This window comes from Labrus mixtus, chromosome 16, assembly GCF_963584025.1.
Source record: "Labrus mixtus chromosome 16, fLabMix1.1, whole genome shotgun sequence".
In the NCBI taxonomy this organism is placed as follows: domain Eukaryota; kingdom Metazoa; phylum Chordata; class Actinopteri; order Labriformes; family Labridae; genus Labrus; species Labrus mixtus.
The window spans coordinates 5,920,672-5,944,248 of record NC_083627.1 but is presented as its reverse complement, the minus strand read 5'-3'; the positions used below and the strand labels follow the sequence as shown (position 1 = coordinate 5,944,248).

At 40.8% G+C, this 23,577-nt stretch overlaps 4 protein-coding genes and 1 long non-coding RNA gene across 6 annotated transcripts in view; 2 read left to right on the top strand and 3 right to left on the bottom strand.

Moving 5' to 3' along the window:
* LOC132990646 (c-Myc-binding protein-like) overlaps positions 1-23,577 on the top strand; it is an 85,830-nt gene that overhangs the window by 47,517 nt on the left and 14,736 nt on the right. The window lies entirely within an intron of this gene.
* On the bottom strand, positions 22-6,380 carry LOC132991277 (elongation factor 1-alpha). Its single transcript, XM_061059987.1, has 7 exons — positions 6,227-6,380; positions 5,124-5,303; positions 4,733-5,029; positions 4,377-4,527; positions 1,684-1,940; positions 824-1,058; positions 22-251 (listed from the first exon to the last, which is right to left on the bottom strand). The coding sequence occupies exons 1-7, from the start codon at positions 6,368-6,370 to the stop codon at positions 127-129; spliced, it is 1,389 nt and encodes a 462-aa protein (XP_060915970.1). The 5' UTR covers positions 6,371-6,380; the 3' UTR covers positions 22-126.
* LOC132991278 (elongation factor 1-alpha) lies at positions 7,735-11,484 on the bottom strand. The gene is made up of 8 exons (XM_061059988.1): positions 11,327-11,484; positions 10,335-10,486; positions 9,602-9,781; positions 9,212-9,508; positions 8,976-9,126; positions 8,638-8,894; positions 8,303-8,537; positions 7,735-8,195 (listed from the first exon to the last, which is right to left on the bottom strand). The coding sequence occupies exons 2-8, from the start codon at positions 10,476-10,478 to the stop codon at positions 8,074-8,076; spliced, it is 1,386 nt and encodes a 461-aa protein (XP_060915971.1). The 5' UTR covers positions 10,479-10,486; positions 11,327-11,484; the 3' UTR covers positions 7,735-8,073.
* Positions 8,101-19,230, top strand: LOC132991279 (uncharacterized). Of its 2 annotated transcripts, none has more exons than XR_009676166.1 (2): positions 8,101-8,231; positions 17,895-19,230. It is a non-coding gene; the product is annotated as an uncharacterized LOC132991279 (long non-coding RNA). The 2 variants fall into 2 exon arrangements; XR_009676165.1 differs by lacking the exon at positions 8,101-8,231 and adding an exon at positions 13,191-13,965.
* si:ch1073-513e17.1 (sialin) overlaps positions 21,906-23,577 on the bottom strand; it is a 12,393-nt gene continuing 10,721 nt past the window's right edge. Inside the window, exon 11 of the mRNA XM_061059032.1 lies at positions 21,906-23,577. This exon is cut by the window's right edge and continues 140 nt beyond it. Coding sequence (XP_060915015.1) covers positions 23,550-23,577 — 28 coding nt within the window. The 3' untranslated portion in view covers positions 21,906-23,549.

The following is a 23,577-nucleotide window of genomic DNA, read 5'->3' as shown; positions in this document are numbered from 1 at the left end:
AAGCCAGTCCTTGAGTAGAGAGCTCTGCTTCAGAGAAGATGGCGCTGGGTGGCGGGGGAGAGGAGGGGATGGGGGAACCCGCTGCTGCTGAGACGCGACTTCATGGTGGACGTCCTCCATGACAATTCATTTCTTCTTTTCGGCCTTCTGTGCAGACTTGGTGACCTTTCCACCAGAGGCGAGCTTCTTGTCCACCGACTTGATGACACCGACGGCCACTGTCTGCCTCATGTCACGCACAGCAAAGCGACCTGGAGGAAGAGATTCACCAGCAGAGAGAGTCAGTTTAACATGAGCATTATATATTGAATATCAATTCTTTAAATTTAGTCAATAGGCGTACCATACGCAAAAGGAAAACTCAAAGAAAGCTCGACATCCGAGTGGCATTATTTAGTTATTTTATGCTTTAATTTCCAATTTGGAATGTGTTTTTGTTATTTGATTGTTCATCTGTATGTGTCTAGATTTCTTTTACCAAACTTCCACCAAGTTAATGATACACCAATAAATCATTAAGGGCGCATACTTCACTAAATGAGTCATGTGAAAAACAACACAAAAATATATAAAATTATTACTTCTGTAGTGATCACATCAGAACACATATTCACTCGTGTTTTGGTCTCCACCAACTCCTCATGGAAATATGATTAGTCCAGTGTGTCATTTTTACGCTTCATAAAATTTGACAGCAAATTTGGGGCGTTAATAATCTAAGAATTCCGGCAGTATAGAAAAACGACCAGACATAGGCTTTGAATAGCCATATATTCCTAATCACAGTCATACACAGACGCCTAACTGTGTACATGCTACTCACCCAGTGGGGGATACTGGGAGAAGCTCTCGACACACATGGGTTTTCCAGGCACCATGGTGATGATGGCGGCGTCTCCAGATTTCAGGGCCTTGGGGTTGTCCTCAAGCTTCTTGCCAGAACGACGGTCGATCTTCTCCTTGAGCTCGCTGAACTTGCAGGCGATGTGAGCGGTGTGGCAGTCGAGCACGGGGGCGTAACCCTGGGAGATCTGGCCAGGATGGTTGAGGATGATGACCTGCGGAGGGAGGAAGGTTAAACTTGTGGACCGGGTGGTGCTTGATAGAACCGAGTTATCTCAAAGAACAGAAGATTGAGGTATATTGTATTTGAATTGTCATACTTTCACACAACATTTTACAACTGTTTTTATTCATTGGGTAGTTCTTATTGCGGGATGAAAACTGAGTCGCCCTTCTCAGACTGCTTTTTTTTTTTGCATCGTTAAGAGCCGTAACAAAGCTCAATGGTCATCCCGTCTTTGTACAATTATATTGATTCCACAAGGGTGTAATATTGGTGACCCATATATTACATGTTGGTGGTTTGGAAGCATGGCACAGCGGGAGCTCCACATACACACAGTCAGGCGTGCACACACAGACACCGCTGCGCTCCCCAGCTGGTTCAACTGAAACCGCCTCAGAGGGGTGACCCCATGTTCAGCACGTGGAGCATGCTTGAGTCATAAATATTTAATATCGAGTTTAATTTCTGTTTCCAGTTTCGAGAATGAAAACTCATACATAGTTGTTTATGGATACAAATATTGACTTGGTTGGAATGTACCATGTGTTTAATCACTAATACCTGTGTATTGTTTGGTTCTGTGTTTATCATCTCGCTCTTTCGATGAGTCTCACCTGGGCGCTGAAGTTATCAGCAGCCATGGGTGGGTCGTTCTTGCTGTCGCCGGCTACGTTTCCACGGCGGATTTCCTTGACGGACACGTTCTTGATGTTGAAGCCGACGTTGTCGCCGGGCAGAGCCTCGGGCAGAGACTCGTGGTGCATCTCCACAGACTTCACCTCTGTGGTCAGATTAGGGGGCGCGAAGGTGACGACCATACCGGGCTTCAGGATACCCGTCTCAACACGGCCGACGGGGACAGTCCCGATACCTGAGGGCGGGAGAGGGAGCAGGGGGCAACATGTTTGTACATTCTCAACTTCAACATTATTGGTGCCCAAATTAGAGTAGTTTTAATTAGAGTCTTAGTTTTAAAACTAAAAAGAATTTATGGGCACAAGAGTTGCTACTTCGAGGAATACTCCTAGATTTAGGGGTTGTTGTTTTCTTAATCTCTTCACAATTTTATTAGTGCCATGAATTTCTTCCCAAAGATTTATTTTTGGGCTTTTATTTTAGATTCTGCTTTTTTCTGTCTGTTCCTTTGGCCTGCATGTTTTAATGTATTAAAGGAGCTATAACAGTAAAGCTGAGTTGAGTTGTCACAGCAACCGAAGTGATCTTCAGATTATGGGACGTTACGACCTGGATCCGCTTTCTCGTTCAGCGAGTTGTTGAAGAACTCAAACGGCGGTCGCTTTTAGATCTTTATCTCTTTTTGTCAACCTGAATGTGCACATTTTGATGAGTTCACAGGAGTTTTTGTCATTTTTGGCATAAAAATGCGGCTGTTTGCGTTCATACATACCCTAAAGAACCTACGGGTAGCCAAATCTCCGGAGTTTTTCAGGAGATTTCCGTATGTGTTTAAAGGGTTTAATTGGCCTGTAACGACTAGCTGCTGATCCACCGTTGTCAACTCCCACATTTAGTGTTCCTGTTTGAGACTTTCAGGGCTGAGTCCACGGTTTGACAAACACAAAAAGCCTCCCTTTTCACTTGTAGCTGCTGGGGCTGTTTCTGCAACAGATATTAAGGTGAGCTACTCGACTTTGTGTCTCCTTCTTTGGTCTTGATATTTCACTATATCCTGCAGTTTGACTCGAGAGATGAAAGGGCCGATCAGAAACCTTTAAATTAACCATTTCTCAGAGAACCTGACTTTGACGAGTGACTATGTCTTCATCTGTCTGTTAAAGGAAACGTCTTTATGTCATTCCAGTGGCTTGATAGCTTTTTCTGACTGTGCAAGACATTCCGCACGTCTTGTTTTTTTTGACTTATCAAAGCAGAAACAAAGCGTCAGTGCTGGCAGAACATTTGACAGTTGGGAGTAGTGGCAGCGGCTGCTCCACGAGAGACAAGTCTAAACATATTTCGGGGACGCTCATCCTGCATCTCACTGTAAGACTATTCTTAAATGTCTCATTAATTTGCTGAGTACTTCTTGCCTTATATATTTATATTATATACTGCAGCGCACCAGCTCAGACGAGACCGAGAAGTTAAGTTGGGGCGATTTGATTTGTCTTTGCTGATATATTCTATGTAAGGCATTTGATTGGATACTAAATAATTAAAGGAGAGCTGGTTGGTTTATAATGGTAGTTGTACACGTCTTGTACTCGCACTGAGAGAGGAGAAAATATGCAGAAAATTATCTGAGGGGAACTTTATCTAAAAAACAAATAACTAACTGGTCAGCTCTTCTTTGTGCATTTAACATTTTTATTCACCTTGTGACTTTAAATTCAATGTGAAACATTTAATTTGACTTGCGCTGTGCTTCAAGGTGTTGGAAGTGATAAAGAAATGTTTCAAGGTCTGTCAGCGTTTGAAAGCATTTAAGACCAGTTTTTTTAAACTTTTTATTTCTTTGAGTATGCAGTGGTGCATGTCTGGAAAGTTCTTCTGCGCAGTCACTCAGGTGATGTTGAGATTAGTTTGTAATGGCTGAAGTGTGGAGTAACACGAACGTTACAAACATGAAACCATTCTTTATCTTACAGAAAAAGAGCGGTAAGAATTATTCATGAAGAGGACTACAGAGAGCACACCAACAGGCAGGATTATTGAAACGTAAAGATTTAGTTGAATCACAGACACTAGTAGTTCTGTTCAGAGTGAATAGCAGCATAAAGTTTCCCCAGAAAATCCTCAAAATTTGTTTGTTTTTAGTTTTGAAGATGAAGAACATATTTTATTTTCAGTATTAGTTTGCAGACAACTTGAAGACAGAGGTGTATTTCTGTTGTTGGAATCAAACTGTGGACTTCTTTAAAGAAAGATTTAATGAGCCGAGTGTGTGAAGATGTTTCACTTTAAGAAAATGAAGAAGGAGTTACATGAATTTGAAGCTAGTGTGTTTTTTGTGTTCTTTCCTCTTTATTTATGTGGCAGTGAAGTCAAAAACTTTTTTTATGTAGCTGTGGTATTGGTGGCCAAGTGCTTGTAATTGGACAGACCATCCAGATATCTTGTTTTTTTCTTTGAGTGAGGGGCGTGCTCCTTTACAAAGATGATAAAATTGTGAATTGTTTTCTGTGAACGTTGTGTGTATTGCCATGTGCAGAACGAATCAAATGAAATACAGTTATACAGTATATTGAACATTTAGGGGGACTAGTGATGCAGTTTCATAGGTTGTATGTCGGGTCCTTTACTTCCAATGAGGTCTGACGAGGTGCAATAACCCGACACTCCTTACCGCCAATCTTGTACACGTCCTGCAGGGGAAGACGCAGGGGCTTGTCGGTGGGGCGGCTCGGAGGCAAGATGGAGTCCAGAGCCTCAAGCAGTGTGACGCCATTTGCACCCCCTTCTTTGCGCTCAATCTTCCAACCCTTGAACCAGCTCATCTAAAATGGAGGACGTGCACATGGTGAGAGAGAGAGAGAGCGAGAGAGAGGACAGGAGAAGACGAGTAACAGAGTGAGAGAAAGTTAAAAGTACAAGTTCTAGTGAAGTATCTGATGTGGGAATGCAAAGAGTAAACAGTCAAATTGTCAAGGAAAAAAAGTAGAACATTTATAACTTGAAGTTGGTATGTAGAAAGTCTCTCACCTTCTCACTGGCCTCCAGCATGTTGTCTCCGTGCCATCCGGAGATGGGGACGAAGGCGACAGTGGCGGGGTTGTAGCCGATCTTCTTGATGTAGGTGCTCACTTCCTTAGTGATTTCCTCGAAACGCTTCTGGCTGTAAGGGGGCTCTGTGGAGTCCATCTTGTTGACTCCAACGATGAGCTGCTTCACACCCAGAGTGTAAGCCAGCAGGGCGTGCTCACGGGTCTGACCGTTCTTGGAGATGCCGGCCTCAAACTCACCGACACCGGCAGCAACGATCAGCACAGCGCAGTCAGCCTGAACAGAGTATTTCACAGATCATGTACGTGCTTTTAATAGATGAATTATAAGTCATACATCTATAGGCGGCATGTTAAAAGTGCATCTTCACCTGAGATGTACCAGTGATCATGTTCTTGATGAAGTCCCTGTGTCCAGGGGCATCAATGATGGTCACGTAGTACCTGCTGGTCTCGAACTTCCACAGAGCGATGTCGATGGTGATACCACGCTCACGCTCGGCCTTCAGTTTGTCCAGCACCCAGGCGTACTTGAAAGAGCCTTTTCCCATCTATTGAAGGTTAAGAAAACACAGAAACGATTGAATTTACCATACAGTATATTTGAAAAAAAGCTTATTATAGGCAAGAGGCAAAATTTCCCTTTACAGTATCATCTGATATAGCTCTCCAAAACACCTCTAATATTTGATAGATAGGTTGGGAATACCTGATTCGACCTGAACAACCAAATCTGCCAACCAAATCTTCATAAATATCCTTTCTTTAAATACTACATGAAAAGAATACGTGACATTGCATGAAGTATACGCATGCATATTTATGAGGTTGCTCATTACAGTCGCAGTAAAGCTAAATTTGTAAACCATATTTGGTGTAACAAGACTTCCTTAAGCAATCATGCTTCCTGCAGATTATCTTTTTAAAGCGTGACCCCCTTGTGTAGTAACTGTGTAATTATAACTCTTCAAAATTGTATGTATGTAGGCCAGGGATGGGCAACTTTGGTCACAGTAAGGGCCACATTCATTTAATTCTCACTGCCAGAGGGCCAAATTGTAGTACACAAAAACAATTAGTCAATTATGTCTCAAATTTAACTCAACATATACCACTGATCAAATATTATTATGGACATATTTCTGGTTTTCATGATTTCAATGCAGATTTTGTCTTCTTGTTTTCTTCATGTTTCCAATTAATCGACCTGAGGGCCACGTTGAGGGTTGATGGGGCCCACCCCTGACAGGCTATAAACACATTAGTGAGTCAGACAGTACACCTTTCTCTACAGCAGGTGGCAGTTTTAACCAAGTAATGTCTGAGGGCAGTTGCATCCACCACACCCGTTTCCCCCCACACATGAAACAGAGGACGCACTGCCTCTGCATTCATGAGCTCATATGCCGTATGCAGCCCAACGTGTCGTGATTCACTTTATTGAATTCATGCTTCTCATGTCCTCATAACAAACCTCGGCTGCCTCTTTCTCGAACTTCTCGATGGTTCTCTTGTCGATTCCTCCGCACTTGTAAATCAGGTGTCCGGTGGTGGTGGACTTGCCGGAGTCGACATGGCCAATGACCACAATGTTGATGTGGACCTTTTCCTTTCCCATTTTTGATTTACTGGGTCAGCAAAAGAACATGGGAAGGAGTTACGTGACTCAGTACAAATCAAATATCACATGTTTTTAATCCCTTTCGAGAACGGTGGGACAGCCGTGTTGCCATGGCTTTAGTAAAAATGTTGCCATGACTACGATCAGCTCATTTACTGGTCGTTTGATCTTAATGTAAACACCGGGGGACGACGATTCTGTTAATTTGTACATAATTTACGTCACAAAAGACACTTAACATGTTGAAGAGGGATGGCCAACGACACGAATTTATCATAATTAAGTTGACAAAAGGTTCACACGTTCAGTCTGTCCCGTGATATATCTCCACCCTGTCATAACTGCGGCATAATAAGACGTTAGCTGGTTCAACTGACAAGTGGTGTTAAAAACAGGCTGTGTGGTGTAAATCAACATCGATTCTGTAGAATTTCATCGACTATTTTAAGTGACATAAAAAGTTAGGAAATGGTCGCTTCCTATTCTAGTGTCGTTATCAGTAAAAGGGGGGCAGGGGTGAGTCAGGCGCCATGTGCTCGACGCCGGTTAACGGCCTCCATGTTGCGCCGCCCCGACAGCGCAGAGCCGCCATGTTGTTACTGACTGATGCAGATGCGCGCACACGACAGCCAGCAGTAGGGAGGAATGGTGCGCGTTCACGACAGTAGAAAGAAAGGACTATAATGACTGGCAGAAAACTCATACATTGCTCCATTTCATAATATTGCTTCCTCCTGGATATTTTTTTTGTAAGTCATACTAGTCTATTGAGCCTCAAGGACAAAGCTGAATAGTCACATGCTGTATTCTTTTCGGATATGAAAAGCATAAGGTGAGATAGCATGTTTACCTTATTTTTTTTAGCCTAACCAAAGCATGTAAAGATAGCTCAACAACATCTGGCTCTTAGTCTGGTCTCAGTCATGCTGATTTAACTGAATAGTTTGATTGTTTTTTTCCTCTACGCACCTGCTCAGCTCATGTATTTAAACATGCGTTTTTTTTTTAGAAATCTAACCCTTTTCTTTTAATAAGGAGATGACATTAAACTAACCTGTGTCCTGCAATGAAGACGTCCCCTGATAAAGAGCGGAGAGAGAAAAAAGGACAGATTGTGTTCCGTCCAGACTTTTTATACTGAACCAAGGAGAGGGAGGGCTGTGCATGTTCTCTTGTTGCTGTCAGACTAAACTAAGGGTGCTATTGGCTGGGAAAGCATAACTCCTATCGAGGCGATTGGATGGCAAGTGCATCACTGGACACAGATAGCATGGTCAAAAACAGCTGCAACAGAGACACAGGCTCACCTATGACAGTCAAAACAATACCAACTGCAGCAGTGAAGGACAAAGACAAGCCAATTACAATTTTTTCGAAGACATTTATTTTATTAGTTACCAGCAGCTTTCTTTCCAATTAAATTTTGTGGCATTTTAAACATTAAGATACAGTTCTAAACCATTTCCAACTTAAACTTAACTGAGAAGAAGCACTGTCATCCGATTCGTGAAGTTGACAATGCCACAAAGTTCTTTTTTCCTGCGAAAACTTTTGCGATGAGTTTTAATCAGCATAAGCCAGTCCTTGAGGAGAGAACTCTGCCTCAGAGAAGATGATCCAGGGTGGGGGTAATAGAGAGGGGTAGGTGTGGCCCGCTGCTGCCGGCACACATCGCGTTGCTGGATGTCCTGCACGATCATTCATTTCTTCTTCTGGGCCTTCTCTGCAGCCTTGGTGGTCTTTCCGCTCACATCCTTGGTCTCAACTGCCTTGATGACACCGACAGCAACCGTCTGCCTCATGTCACGCACAGCGAAACGACCTGGGAACACAAGAGGTGAGCAGTCAGTATCAACAAGTGTACTTGCACAAATATTTATAAGAAATGTTTATGGCATCAAAATTGAGCATTTAGGGTGAATAACATACCGAGGGGAGGGTAGCTGGAGAAGGGCTCCACAACCATAGGCTTCTGTGGGGTCATTTTGACGATGGCGGCATCTCCAGACTTGACGAACTTGGGGTTGTCCTCAAGCTTCTTGCCAGAACGACGATCGATCTTCTCGATGAGCTCGACGAACTTGCAGGCAATGTGAGCGGTGTGGCAATCCAGCACAGGTGCGTACCCAGCATTGATCTGTCCAGGGTGGTTCAGGATGATGACCTGTAGGAGAAGACGGTGTTAAATCTCATGCTTCTTGTCAAACTACTACAACATTTTGTATTCACACTATAGCTAGCTTATTCAGTTCTCAAATACAAACCTGGGCATTGAAGTAGTCAGCGCCCTTGGGTGGGTCGTTCTTGCTGTCGCCAGCTACGTATCCACGACGGATTTCCTTGACGGACACGTTCTTGATGTTGAAGCCGACGTTGTCACCGGGCACAGCCTCGGGCAGAGACTCGTGGTGCATCTCAACAGACTTAACCTCAGTTGTCAGCATGGGGGGAGCGAAGGTGACGACCATACCGGGCTTCAGCACACCAGTCTCAACACGACCGACGGGTACTGTTCCAATACCTGAAGGGGAATACAGTGGTTGAGTACTGAACAGAAGCGATGAACTTGTGTTATTAATACTCGTGTCTCGTCAATCCTTACCGCCAATTTTGTAGACGTCCTGCAGGGGCAGACGGAGGGCCTTGTCTGTGGGGCGGGAGGGTGGCAGGATGGCATCAAGAGCCTCCAGCAGGGTGGTTCCGCTGCCGTTACCCTCCTTGCGCTCAACCTTCCATCCCTTGAACCAGCTCATCTACAAATACATTCAAAATTTGATTAGAAACTGGTCCATGTCAAATCAACTTGATCTATTTCTGGAGTTCTTCAAATCACCTCACCTTCTCACTGGTCTCCAGCATGTTGTCTCCGTGCCATCCAGAGATGGGGACGAAGGCGACAGTGGCGGGGTTGTAGCCGATCTTCTTGATGTAGGTGCTCACTTCCTTAGTGATTTCCTCGAAACGGGCCTGGCTGTAAGGGGGCTCTGTGGAGTCCATCTTGTTGACTCCAACGATGAGCTGCTTCACACCGAGGGTGAAGGCCAGCAGGGCGTGCTCACGGGTCTGACCGTTCTTGGAGATACCGGCCTCAAACTCACCAACACCGGCAGCAACGATCAGCACAGCGCAGTCAGCCTGAACAGGAGAACGAAAACAAATATTTAGATGTAAATCAAAACACACAGGAGACAATTAAATTCTGTAACTGCATGACGCTGCTGAATTTACCTGAGATGTACCAGTGATCATGTTCTTGATGAAATCCCTGTGTCCAGGGGCATCAATGATGGTCACGTAGTACCTGCCGGTCTCGAACTTCCACAGAGCAATGTCGATGGTGATACCACGCTCACGCTCTGCCTTCAGTTTGTCCAGCACCCAGGCGTACTTGAAGGAGCCCTTGCCCATCTGCAGAGAAATTATCAGTTAGTTTTTTTTATTTGTAACTTTTATTTCATTCAAACAAAACAAAAAATCTGAAACATTGAATGAAAAGGAGCAGAAAGACTAATCGTATAATATCTGCCCCTCACAAACACCGCATTCAAAAACAATTTAAATTAATTCTAAAGCAAACAAAAGATCGCTTAGAGACTTCTATAATGTAGCCGATACACTACCGAATAATGCTCTTTTTAGACTACTAAGCTTCATTTTTAATATTAAGTTGCTGAAACTCATTTCTTGGTCCTATATAATTTAATGTGCATTTAATAGATTTATTATAAATGTCACATTATGTATTCACACATTGCCTTTGAACCACAGCCATAGGACTCTATGCTCTAATAACTGCTCAGTCACCACCAGTGACGTCGCGTTTTAAGCCCCGCCCAGCGTGCGCGCTCCCGACTGCTACATTCGTGCAGGGCTTGTGAGGGGGCATGCAGGCGCCGCCATCTTGAATTTAACAGTTTCACGAAAGATAAACCCAAAAAAATGTATATTAAAAGTGTTTTACCTCGGCGGCTTCCTTCTCGAACTTCTCGATGGTTCTCTTGTCGATTCCACCGCATTTGTAGATCAAATGTCCGGTGGAGGTGGACTTGCCGGAGTCGACATGGCCAATGACCACGATGTTGATGTGGACCTTTTCCTTTCCCATTTTAGTTTCTGTCACAAAAAAGAAAGTAAAAAAAACCGTTAGTTAACGGGTATGACGTTACCGCGTGAATCCCCCACGTACACGTCATCAGCTAAATGAGACAAAATGTGAACCGTGACACCTCACACCCAGCTTCCTTTACACACTATTCTCGCCGTGTTTCATAAAAATGTCACCGTATTTTTTAGCTTAATCCTCATTTTAATAACATTTTCAACAGTCTCCGCTTTTATATAAACCCGCATTTCCGCTCAATTTTGTTGTATTTAGCAGAAACAGGCGGCGGCGGCAGGTAGGCCTCACTCGGGCCACAGGCCAAGGCGAGACACGTGTTACTCCATGGGCCACGTCGTAATAAAGTTACGAAGTCTGCCAAATAATCCACAGCTATTTCGTCCCGTCACCCAGCACATGTCAGCGGGCAAGACGGGCAGTTGGTTTCACGGAGGTCAAGAGAGTAAGAAATGCCATCCGACCATCTTCGTGCCAATGCTTCCCCAGCCCCCCTCCTCCTCTTTGTTCCTTTCCCCCCCACATTCTCTACACCCATGTCATCTCTTTTGTTTAAAAAAAAGTTCAACACTACTTCTAATTAAACGCAACACATACATAATAATACATTTCCAACAACAACCATTCATGTACAAAAAAAAGAAAAGAAAATCCGTAAGAAATCTACAGGTTTGTGTTAAGTTACATAACCTACAAGGCAAAGTTTCCACATGTAAAACGATTTAAAAAAAAGATGTTTAAATAACAAACTTCTAGGTCAGGTTTGTTATCTTCTAAACAAGTCGAAGGCCCGTGTCCTACTTTAGTGCTAATTAATGAATCAGAGCTGAACTTACCGGTGTTTCTGGGTATTCACGGCCAAAGCTGCTGCCCCTAGCCAGGTAACAGAAAGAGGGAGATTCGGGGCGGACTGGGAGGTTTTATACCGAATGGGAGGCGGCCTCACTTCCCGTCACCCTCCCCGGTGCAGACCCCGCAAATCACACGCATTCCTGCAAAAAACGTCAGCACGCTACCGGATGAACCGCCTGAAACATGCATGATGGCTCACCGCGGGTATGTTTTATTTGTTGTAACTATCAGTAACAGAAACACCACGATGGTGACAGGGATTAAAAAAATACAAAATTACAGGAGTCTGTTGTATGGAGGACTAAATGTGCCAAAATTATATATATATAAATATATCATTAATTCAATCATTAAATGTGTCATCAATTATTTAATATTGGAAATAAATCAACAAATATATAAATAAATATATAATTATTTAATTAATTAAATGCATGTGTTATTAAATAATTAAATAATTATTTAAATGTGTCATTAATTATTTAAAATTGGTAATATATAAGTAAATAACTAATTTATGAAATACATAAATAATTGAATAAATAGTGGAATAAATAGATGTGTTTTTACATAGAATGAATGAACATTTTTAATAATTATTTAAAATGTTCATTAATTCTATGTAAAAACACATCTATTTATTTAATTATTTCATGTTTCCTGCTCCAGCAGTGCATCATGAAATCATTTTAGTTATTAGTTGAGTTATTTCTTACAAACTATTTCACAACTTCGTGACCTCATGTGATCTGTGCCGGTTGCTCTTGAAGTCGTTCATGACTTCCTGATTTGAAGAAAAATATATTTTTAACCTGACAAAAAAGATTAAAATCAATAAACTTGAACAAGATTGAATAGGCAATACATTTATTAAAATAATATTTGAAAATAAAATGATAGGAACATCTAGATTGATACAATAACCAAAAATGCATCTACACCTTATTATATTTTTTATTTGTACAAGGTTTCAAAGAGGAATTTTTTACTTGTAAGATAGGAAAAACAATTGCAAGGACACACAACATATAGGTCAAACACATTTAATTACCGTACATATAAGAATAATAAACCGATTTTGAAAGTAAGAGCCAATACTGAGGCCGATGTTTACACTCAGAAACAAAAATGGTGGAAACTTTGTTATAAATGATCCAAAACTATGTCTCAGGATGGTTTAATAAATATAAAATACCTCTAATCTGTAGGGCTAGAAACGTGTAAAATACACCAATGCGTATCGGCTTGCTCCTTCTTCAGGGTGTTGTGACACACCAAGACAACGAGAGTAACTATTATTCCCTCCTGAGCGCCTGAACCTGGATCATTTCTATTAATGTGCTTTTTTTGGTCTTAAGTATTCCCTTACATGAGAAACAGTGGTTTGATGGAAAAAGCGCTCTTGTTATCGTTCTGGTTTACAATAAAAATTTAGCGGATTGTAGATTTTCAATACCGACGTTTTTTCATGACTTCTTTTGCTGTTAGCGTCCCTCAAAGCCAACATTTTTCTATCATGTTTGACCATGGAAACAGAGGAGAGTTTGGCCAACTCTTTGGACTGTTTCTGCCCAATAAATACATTGAATCAGCAGTCAGGTGTACTAGATGCCATCACTAAATTGATACAACACAACAGACAATCCCCTCATAATTATTCACTGATTTTGTTATAAAATGGTCAACAAATGTGTTCAAGTCACTTTTCAACAATCATTTGATAAAATAATATAAGAGCTATTTTAACGTCTGTGTTATCACCTATTACCCATTAACAAGCCCACCACAGCACAGATCTTTGCTTGACCCCCGCCCTGCCTCCCTCTGTCACCCACCCACTGGTAACACTGAGACGACTCATCAGCCTGACAAGATTAACTTAAATCCCAACGAGATTTACATTCAAACAGAGCCTGAAAAGATGAACTCATGCCGTTTTCCGAGACACCTTATCTGCCACTCGTTTACATTTAGAACAGATGCATGCATGTTTGATTGAATTTAATGTTAATGTCTCTCCGGGTAACCTGGTTCATTTTAAGATAAGATAAGATAAGATAATCCTTTATTTATCTCACAACAGGGAAATTTACATTGTTACAGCAGCAAAGAGCAAAGATTGCAAACAAAAAGTGAACACAGTGCAATTTAAATAAAAAAAAGAAAAATTAAGAATGTACTAAAAAATTGATTTAAAAAAAAAAAAAATAGATCAGATGAGCTGCAGTTTTGACAAAAATGCATACATACAGTAAAAAAAATGTTGTTCTAAAGAAAAGCAAAGGCCTGTTTGGTAACTGGGATGCTACCTGGAGTTCAGGAGGTCAGATTCGGCCTCTTCCTCCACCATCACTTTGGCATTTTGCCCAGTTTGGGTGCAGCTGGCATTCTCTGTTACTCTCTAACACACAAGCATATTCCATACACACACTAACTACTGGCCCGGCTTTCCCCACAGTTCAGGTAACAGCCGCTTGGACTTGGCAGCTGCTGCTTTCACTCAACGGAAAGCAGAGCGACCATGAGGGGAGGGAGAGAAGTGCGAACGAGCGAGGGAGGGGAGGACGAGAGTCGGGCTGGGGGAGACGTGAAGACAGGAGGGAAGAGATAACACGTCCGAGCGGTAAGAATAGAGCGGCAACTTGCAGATAGTCGTAAAGTGTGAGCGTGAGAACGGTTGTTTCCGGCTGGAGTCAAAGAAAAACAAATCCATGTGATTTTAAAAAGCGTAGAAAGAGAGTGCATGTTTTAAAAGGTACCTCAGTTATTGTTACTCTGCTACTTCCAGTGTTCTCACTGTTTTAAGTACACACAAATGACCTGTTGAACAACGCCCTAAATAAGCCACGGGTCTCAACGAACATTGAAAAGCATTAAGCCCTGACTTCAATTGTTGCCACAGTGTTGAACGGCTGCCATTCATATCCAGAGGCTTAAAAATGTGGTCGTGCCGGTTTAAAGAGTATACGGTATGTGGCACTCCTGTGACCTGGCTTGGCTGCGATCCTAAAAGCTCTGGTCAACAAATGTGTCACATTATATCATTCTTCTCTTGGAGCATTTTTGGTTGTTATTGTCTTCATCTGGGAGTTTCTGACTCGGTGTCTTTGTGAATAAGTGACATCAACAACCACCGTGAAAAAAAGTCCAACTGTTGATGTTAACCCTAACCCTAAGTCACAACAACGTCAAACAAAAAACTGATAATTCTACATCTAAGAGGTACAACCTTTAGAGAAGATTGGCTCTTCATAGAGAGAGAGAGAGGGTCAGGTTCCTCCAATACAACAACTCTCTTTTGACGTCATTGGGAATTTGTCAAATGATTATAATGTCAATGCTCCTCTGTTCAAAAGACAATAAACAGGGAACATTCAGAGGGAAATCTTTCCATATTCAAACCTCTTTTTGACATTATTTTGGTGAGCTACTAGTGTGAACACAGACAGCTGAATTTTTCACTCAAACTTTATCTGGAAAATTTCCCTTCCAGCGCCATGGCAAAATAATTTTTGGAAGTTGTGTTGAACTTGAATGCAGTACGGCATATTCAGGAAAAAAAATCAGAGCATGTGGGAGGGAGTGAAGACGTTCATATCCTACGACTGGTGTTGTACTGCATGTTGGGGGAAACTGCTTCATATGTTTTCTGCCCGCCAGTATGTTCTTCTAAAAAGGCATAAACTGTCATCATTATATCCACAGACTTTGTTGCTCGACTGACGTCTTGGTGTGTCGTCGACTTTACATCATGGTTTGCCTCCTTCATTTCAGGGGCAGGCTGAGTGCATGTGTAAAAACAGCCTTACGTTCCTATGTTGGGGGTTGGGATTCCTCATTGCAAAATAAAGAAGGAAAATCTATTTTTAGTCTTATCTCTAATCTCTGTTTTGCTACAGGTCAGCTCACATTCAAGTTTTGAAACCACTGAGCTACACTACAGTATGTATGTTTTTATTCAAGGACAATAACTGACAAAATCTGAATTTGAGCGTGTTATTTTTTTTTTTTACTTCTTATCATGCCTGTGACGCTGCTCTGCTTGAGACATCCATTCCAGTGCTGCTGCTTTCTGCTCGGTCTAGTTGTACTTCTGTGGATTCAGCTGAGTGTGTGGAACACTTTGAGTCAATAAAGTGTATCATATCGTATCCTATCACACGGTATCGTATCGCATTGCATCGTCATCACTTGTGCCTCTAGCCACCTGTCTGCATACAGTTTAAAATGGTTTCTTTTGGATATTAAAATAAATATTTGGAATTATTTGAAAATAAACCCCAACATAGAAAATGTTTATACTACATATCCATTTCAAAGTTTCCATCATGGTGTATCTAATGATTTTACCTGGGAATAAACCCCCTCCTTGCTAATACATAAGGCTAGAGTTATTATTTGTAAATCATTAATGTTATCTACTCTCCGTTTTGGCCTTTATACTGTAAAGTAAACCTGTCATTTTTACAGTAACAGCTTTCCGTAAGGGCCACAAAGATGTGGAGAGGCCTCTTCACCTGCATCATAAAGGATTCTCCCTCGAGGGCTTTATATCAGTAGTCAAAACAAACTGTCTACAAAGAATCACTGTCACCAAACAAACATGGAAAAGGGAGATAAATATGTGAATATAATTAGATCTTTATGGATGAGCGACACAAAGCAGTAAAGAAAGAGACGTGAACAGGGAAGTCTGGTGACGGGAAGTCCTGCTCAGCCCACAAAGGGTGGAGCAGAGAAACTTGGCAGAGACCCAGACGTGAGCTCAGAGTTCAGGGTGACATGTAGACTTCAAAGTACTTGACCTGTTCAGAGAGAGGAGGGAAGGTGCTAAAGCTCTGTCTTTCACACCAAGCTAGAGTATATTACATATCATTTAACTCATGAATAACATCTCACGGTTTTAGCTTTCATAATTTAGACAAAAGAAATGTTTCATTTTTCACACTTCCCTTCAGAAGCCCTGAGCGGACCGGCGTCCTTACATTTTATTTCCTCCGTTGTCCTGTGGTAACAAGTCGTTTCAGGTTCTCTTCTAAAGATCTCCACTTATTTATCTCGTACCACCTGTGCTCGCCGCGTCCTATCTGTAAGGCCCTTCAGTGGTTTCCTTCACACGCTCCATGTGGGGAGGCTGGGGTCCGACCTGTGGCTCCTTTCCTGCGTGTTGTTCACCGCTCTCTTTCTCTCTCTCTCCTCGGTTTCTGACATCTAACCTGTTTTCCCAAGAAAACAACAAATCATGATCTCAGAAAATAACTGAAATTAACTTATCATGGGAAAATCAGCGCTGTTATGTTGAGATTATTTAGTGGAGATCTTTAGAAAAATGGTCTTTTCACTCTACAATTCACTTAGCAGACTCTGTCTCTGTGGAAAACATAGTAACTAAATTGTCTGGATGTATGTCCGCTTAGGGTTTCCATACTTCTCTAATGTGGAGTGCCAGATGGGATAGTTTGATTTGAACACAACATAATGTCAGCATGCTTCCACACTCACAACGGCAACGACGTTTATCAGGTAGAATTTACTCCAAATACACCACGATAGGTCCGGCTGCTGGCATGCATTCATTAAAATTCTCCCAGTTGGTGATCAAAATTAAATCATGACCTGGAATAGAAGTCAGACGATCACTAAAGCTGACAGAGAGAGAGAGAGACTTAAAACTGTGAAATTCAATCTCATGTTGGCACAAGAGGGAAAAGTCTTGATATCACTAACTTTTGCAGGATTCAACTGATTGAGTCCATGAATGTCTGCAGAAAATGTCATTGTGTTATAGTTGTTGAGATATTTGAGTCGGGATGCGTGTCACCATGGCTCAAAGCACACACATGAACTCTAAATGTTTGAATGTGTGCGCAGACTATAGAGCTTCTTATGATGATGACTGAACAAAATACAGCAGCTGTGTTCTTATTTCAGCCACTAAGAGGAGAAGGGAATGTGTGAGTGTGTGTGTGTGTGTGTGTGTGTGTGTGTGTGTGTGTGTGTGTGTGTGTGTGTGTGTGTGTGTGTGTGTGTGTGTGTGTGTGTGTGTGTTTTTTTAAAGGGAGTGTGTGATTCAACAGGCCGGCTGGCAGTCGGTCCCTCGCAGGGCGTCAGTGATGAGTCATTGGGTAATGATTGGTAGTCATGACAACAGTAGAGAGCTGAAAATGTTAACTAACTGAGAAAAAAAGAACAATTTTTTTTCAGTACAGAGAGATGTAAAGTTTTTACAGACATGCCTCAGTGTTTTTGAGGAAGTGTTTAGCTTTGATCAGCTTTTGCTTGGGTTGAGAACTTGAGGGTATGGTGCCTGGTCACTTCCTGACTGCCGAGGTGCCCTTGAGCAAGGCACCGAACCCCCCCAACAGCTCACCGAGAGCCGCTCCTCACTCTGACATCTCTCCATTAGATGTCATGTGTGTATTTAGGGCCTATATGTGTGTGAGTGACACGTCTCCCAATAACAGAGTGTAAACTTGAACTTCTTGAAACAAGAAGATGCACCTTTTGTGGTTACATAAAAATATTAACATTTTACGATTTTCTCCTTTTCAGGCTCAACAGCCCTGAGCTCAGCCGCTGATGATGGACGATGAAGTCTTGAAGAAGGAGTTCCACTTCATCCCAAAGATGTCGGACCAGGTTGATTGTGAGACGGAGAGTCAAGTTCTTCCATACCAAAGTGTCTCCTCGTCAACATGTGCTTTGTCCAGGGGAGCACTGAGATGAAGCTACAGGAGAGGAAGAAACATCTGTTCCCTCAAAGTTAGGAGCTCGCCATTTGTCTGACTGACACACAAGGGAAGGGCTTAAAATAAACATGCTTAAATAAACACATCAGAAAACTTGAACAAAAACAGCATCCAGATAAAAAGGCTAACAGAAATCAAGCTTTTCACTGATGAGGTCAGAATCAGGAGAGAACCAGAGAGGAGGGTCACTGGAAGACCTTCGATAAGGGGGGACATGGAGAAGATTTGGGAACCATTTTTAGATAACATGATATTCTTACTAAAAGTTGATACTGTTAACTCTGTAACATCAAGAGAAATCACTCGTTGGTAAAAGTATTAATGCCTGTGGCCGAGTGGTTCATGGCTGCACCCCATGTACAGAGGCTGTAGTCCTCGAAGCGGATGCACCCCCCCGGTTCAAATCCAACCTGGGGCTACTGCATGTCCCCCCCCCCCTCTCTCCCTGATTTCCAGATCTATCCACTATATCTCTACAAAAAAGGTCCCCCAAAAAATCTAGAATAAAAAGGTATTAATGAAACACATAATTGGGGTTTGCAGGTCGGCATTATTTATTTATTTATTAAAAAGTTATTTAGGTTATTCAGGTTGAGAAGCTCTCATCAAAGAACAGTGGACACACATCTGTATCAACATGCTGAAGGCCAACATTTTCACTTGTTTTTTTAACTTATTTATTTAGTGTTTTTTACTGTTTTAAATCTGAGGATTTTGTGCTTTGTCTTTTTTTGATTTTCTGTCTTTGTGAAGCACTTTGAAACATTCTCTGAATGGTTACCGTCATCAGCAGATAATAAACACACAGAGAGTATTTGATGTTGTACAGTTGAAATATATCGAAGGGAATGTGTGATCCGCTGCATTAAGTACAGAGTGATACTTCAAAGTCGTCTTTGTCTGCCAGTTTGGAGACACATGACACTGTGCCTGCATGTGTGGGAGCAGAATAAAAAAGCTGACTGATTCTTATTGATGCCAACATTCAGAAGGAAAAAAAAATCCCACTGTTCTCGCATTCATGTGGATGGAGGCAAAGTTTCACTTGATCTGAATGTAAATGTGAAATCACTGTATGCCAAGACAATCTGCACCCAGGTGGGAAACACTTAATGCTAATTAAGCACATTTGCAACACAGAGAAGGTTCCTCGTCTCCTGCAGCTCCACACTTGCAAACGTGCTATTCACACTTGCAAACAAAGTAGTCACATTTGGTGTCCTGTGTAGAGTCTGCATTCATTTGTTTCTCATCCTGAGTGTATCATGGGGTGGGGGTGATATGCATGTTTATCACATGCATATCATTGCCTCCAGGGTTGATGGATACTTGAGTGAATGTTTGGCTTCTTCAGCGGCTGCAGTCACCCTCCTCTGGCTGTGATTGCATCTTCAAACTAATCTATAGGAGGGGGCAGGGGGTCTCTCTGTCTCTGAATCCCTCTTTCAAGATTTATTTTATAGTTAGAATCTGTAAAAATGTTTGAATACTGTATTAATAAATAAATTACATTTATTTTTGTAGCAAATTGCTCGACTCAGCAATGCAGTTTATTTCCCATCTTTAATAGTTTAGATTCATTTATCGTCCTCCTAAGTTGTGAAAGGGACTGAAGAGTGTAATAATGAAACTGAAAACTCAAGAGTGAATAAAGACTGATTAGGAGATAAGTGTTTACAACATTGTGTTGAGCCGAAGAAGCAAAACTTTAGAAGCTTTTCGGAAACTGATTATATACAAATCCACGTACTTGAAGGTGAATCCCAAGTTACATGTATTTTTGTAACGAGTTTCCATCTTACATAAAATCCCTTAAAGTTGGAACAATGAAAAGGCAAGGAAACTTTGCAGTTTTATAGAAGTTATTTATTTTATTACTTATAATATTTCATTTGTTTATCCTTTTATGTTTTACAGTTTTTAATATGGCTTTTTTAAAACATTTATTTTGGAAGATGTAGAAAACCATGTTGTTTGTCTGCATTCTTAATGAATAAAGAAAGGTATAGCTTCCCAAAGTATCTGTTAAAGTGAATTATGAAACACAGGAGGTTTATTATTGTTTGCAGAAGAAATAGTGACATTAAATACAGCTAGCTACTGAATATTTCCTATGCTAAAGAAGATGCTAACACTGGCTAGCTGTTGTGAAACCCTTCCCATAAAGACGTGCGCCTTTAAAACGGGTGATATAATAAGCCAACCACACTGTGAACCAAACGATATTTACGAGTGGCTGTGAATGACAGCAAGGTTTGCGCTGAGTTACTAAAACCTTTGTGTTAACAACAACAGTTAGCACAAACGACAACGGAGGGACATCATGGAAAAGGGGAGCGAAATTTCCCGTTACACCACTGTCGTCATGACAACATCCGGGTCAATCGTGAGAAAATCTGATGCAAGCTTCTACATCATTCTGGCAACTGGAGTTACACCCTGTTAGCAAATGTTGACCTGTGTTTAACGTTTAATGTCGATTATTTCCCTCTAAAATGATATTATTATTTGTAACTGATGAATTAACAACTTAAAACACTTAAATTCTAGCCAATTTGACACATATTCACAGCTTCACATTAGTTTTTAACAACATTGTAAGCCTACATATGACCATTTATTTTACTCGAAATGAGATGAACTTTCAGGCAAAGTTTTAAAAAGTCACATTAATAGTTGTTTGTTTTAATATTAGCTAGAACATTCATCAAACTGAGTTGTGAACTAAAAACGTGATTATTAAAGATTCTGGGTTCATACTAAACGAAAACATATTGGGCTTCTCATGCAAGGCAACATCTGATACTTTGATAAAGAGCAAATTAAAAATGTTTAAAGGTTATTTTTTCTTTGATAGGCCAGAGGTAACTTATACTTAGTTTTTTGACACCATCTAGTGGCTGTAAAGACACATTTAGTATCCAGAGCAGCCTAAAAACTGTTACTGTTATAAATTAATTAATTCAATTCTGTGTTACACCTTTAGTCTGACTTTTTAAAATTAGGGCCAATAGACCTTGTTTACATAAAAGTGTACCCTTTTTTTGAGTGGAAAAAAAACCATTTTGAATTTATATCATTTTGACTCTTTGACTTATCACAGAGTGGTATATGTCTATGTCTAAGTATAAGTTTAGTGAAGATGCTGTGTTTGAATCATTTGAATTTTTTGAATGGCAGCAAATAATAACACCTGCTGCCCTCCGGGGTCAAATTGACCCCGTCCGGTTTGACTGTAATTTAAAGAATATAAAGTGTGTTACACCTTTAGTAACAACTTCATTCAAACACATTAGCACCATTTTTTAAAATTCCATTTGAGATTTAAGGCCAATAAGACCTCATTTACATGCCTGCATGCGAGGCAGGTAGTAATGGCATGATCTGTATATGCACTGCATTTTTGGCACATTTCCAATGTTTTGAGATCACTCTGGCGAGGGCAGAATTTGCACCAGTTTTTTGGTTGATGGGCCAGGAGGGGCTGCTGGGCTGCTGGGGAGCTGCTGCAGAGGCCAAAAAGATACCTACTATTTTAACTAGTGGACATCGAGGCACTTATTCCTTTACTAGTAAACTGTACGGGGCTTTACTTGTAAACTGAAAACTGCTCCCCCTAGTGTGACTAATTGACATTTTAGCTACAACTAGTTAACTAGTAAACATTTCCGGGCCTATGCTAAGCCCTTTTAACATTAAATCATTAAGAAATTGCAGAACAACAAACTCCAGGAATACAACTCATGGATTAAAAAAAAAACACAAAGAGTTGGATAAAATAAATTTAAAAAAAAGTAACAAATGTCTCAAACACTTTTGGTCTTCAAAGTTTAACAAACTTGATTAATTTCACTGTACAATACAAAGTATTACACAAACATATTTTTACACGTTTGTAGCACATCACACATCCTCAAAGCACAGAGAGGTAAATACATTATTGCATCCGTTTAAAAAAACTTCATGAGTTTACGATCACAGTGCACTTTGACATGAGCTGACGAGAATGTGTGAGATGTTTGTTTTAAAGTGTCGCTATAAAAAAAACAACAATCATAACAGATAAGGAACTTTAAAAACCGGCAGTGAAACTATTACAACACGGCACATCCACATCGTTCATAGAAACACAAAAATAAGTCAGTATTCAAATCCTGGCAGTTGAAAGTGCTTTGGTCTTCTGAGTGAAAAGATTGGATAAAACACTAAATGAGATGATTTATTGTGAAATACTGGCACCATTATCAAGCGTAAGGCTTTTTGGTTTCTGTGTGTTTAAAGTGCTTCTTTTGGTCCCACAAGACGGTCGAGAAGTCGTTAGAAAACACGATAAAGCTGGAAAGTTTGTTCATAAAAAAAATTAAAAAATTAAAAAAAACATCAGTCCCATCTCGTTACAAAACAAAACGCTGTTGTTTGTTGTTTTGGTCTCACCTGAGATTCAGCGTAATTCTTCTGCTGTCAAGAATGAATGTGAAGTGTAATCGTTTTCACTACAACCTGAACAAGAGGTGTGACAGACTAAGGAGCCAGATATTTTTTGAGTTAGCTACAGAGCTTTGGATGAACTATTCAGTCAGCGTGTTATCATTTCTTTACGAAGGAGTATTAGGGCCACATTAAAGGGGGAAAACATCTGACATTTATGAGAATAAAGTTGTAAGAGAAGAAAGTCATACATTTACGACAGGCTGCTCTTTTGATACAACCTTTCAGGATAAAAAATTTAACCATAGCCTAATTTAAATGGAATTACTAAATTAATATAATAAATTTAAAACTTTAATCTTGAAATTTAATCTTTACGGGAATTTCTTTAAAAAAAGGTGGCCCTTATACTCCGCCGCATTATTCAGTTAATATGTGCAAATCTAGTTTTGATGACCTCAGAGCAGACAGAGCCTCGTGCCCCCCCCATGAGATCTTTGGCACGCGGGGTCCAGTGGCTCAGACTTTGTCCCAGTCGTACTAACAAACAGTAAAGACAACAAGAGTAAAAACGAGGACTATTTCAGATTGATAGAGGTCGTGAATATCCAGCAGACGTTGATGCATGTTAGCAAATATTCAATCCTTCTTTGATGTAGTAATAACGTACATCAATGTGCTGTTCTCTCTTAAAGTTTCCTGCTTTCAAAAGGTAAAACTGCTCATATCTGGAATTCATTTTAAAACCAGTTCAAATATTTTCTACAAAAGCAGACATAGTTGAAACTCCACAACAGTAGAGGCGTTTTGATTTCAAAAAAAGAAACAGCAAACGCTAAAATTCTGTTTTCAGTTATTCAGTAATGCTTGAACAAGCCTGGTCCAATGACAGAATAAAAAAAAGTTCACATGCCATGTGTGCAGGCTGCGGATGCTGCACGTATCCCTATAATTTATACATCTATTCAAAGTCTTTCAGCTGTGCGTCATCAGCTTCTTGAGTTTGTGTATTTGTCTGCATATTTCTGTTTTATGTGACGATGGATGGGCTCCTGTTT

Excerpts from the sequence above, each read along its gene's own strand:
- LOC132991277 (XM_061059987.1), bottom strand. The coding sequence starts at position 6,370 with ATGGGAAAGGAAAAGGTCCACATCAACATTGTGGTCATTGGCCATGTC. Across the intron at positions 5,030-5,123 it reads TGATCACTGGTACATCTCAG|GCTGACTGCGCTGTGCTGAT; the intron begins GTGAAGATGCAC and ends TACTCTGTTCAG. Across the intron at positions 1,941-4,376 it reads GGACGTGTACAAGATTGGCG|GTATCGGGACTGTCCCCGTC; the intron begins GTAAGGAGTGTC and ends TCCCGCCCTCAG.
- LOC132991278 (XM_061059988.1), bottom strand. The coding sequence starts at position 10,478 with ATGGGAAAGGAAAAGGTCCACATCAACATCGTGGTCATTGGCCATGTC. Across the intron at positions 9,782-10,334 it reads TCGAGAAGGAAGCCGCCGAG|ATGGGCAAGGGCTCCTTCAA; the intron begins GTAAAACACTTT and ends ATTTCTCTGCAG. Across the intron at positions 9,509-9,601 it reads TGATCACTGGTACATCTCAG|GCTGACTGCGCTGTGCTGAT; the intron begins GTAAATTCAGCA and ends TCTCCTGTTCAG.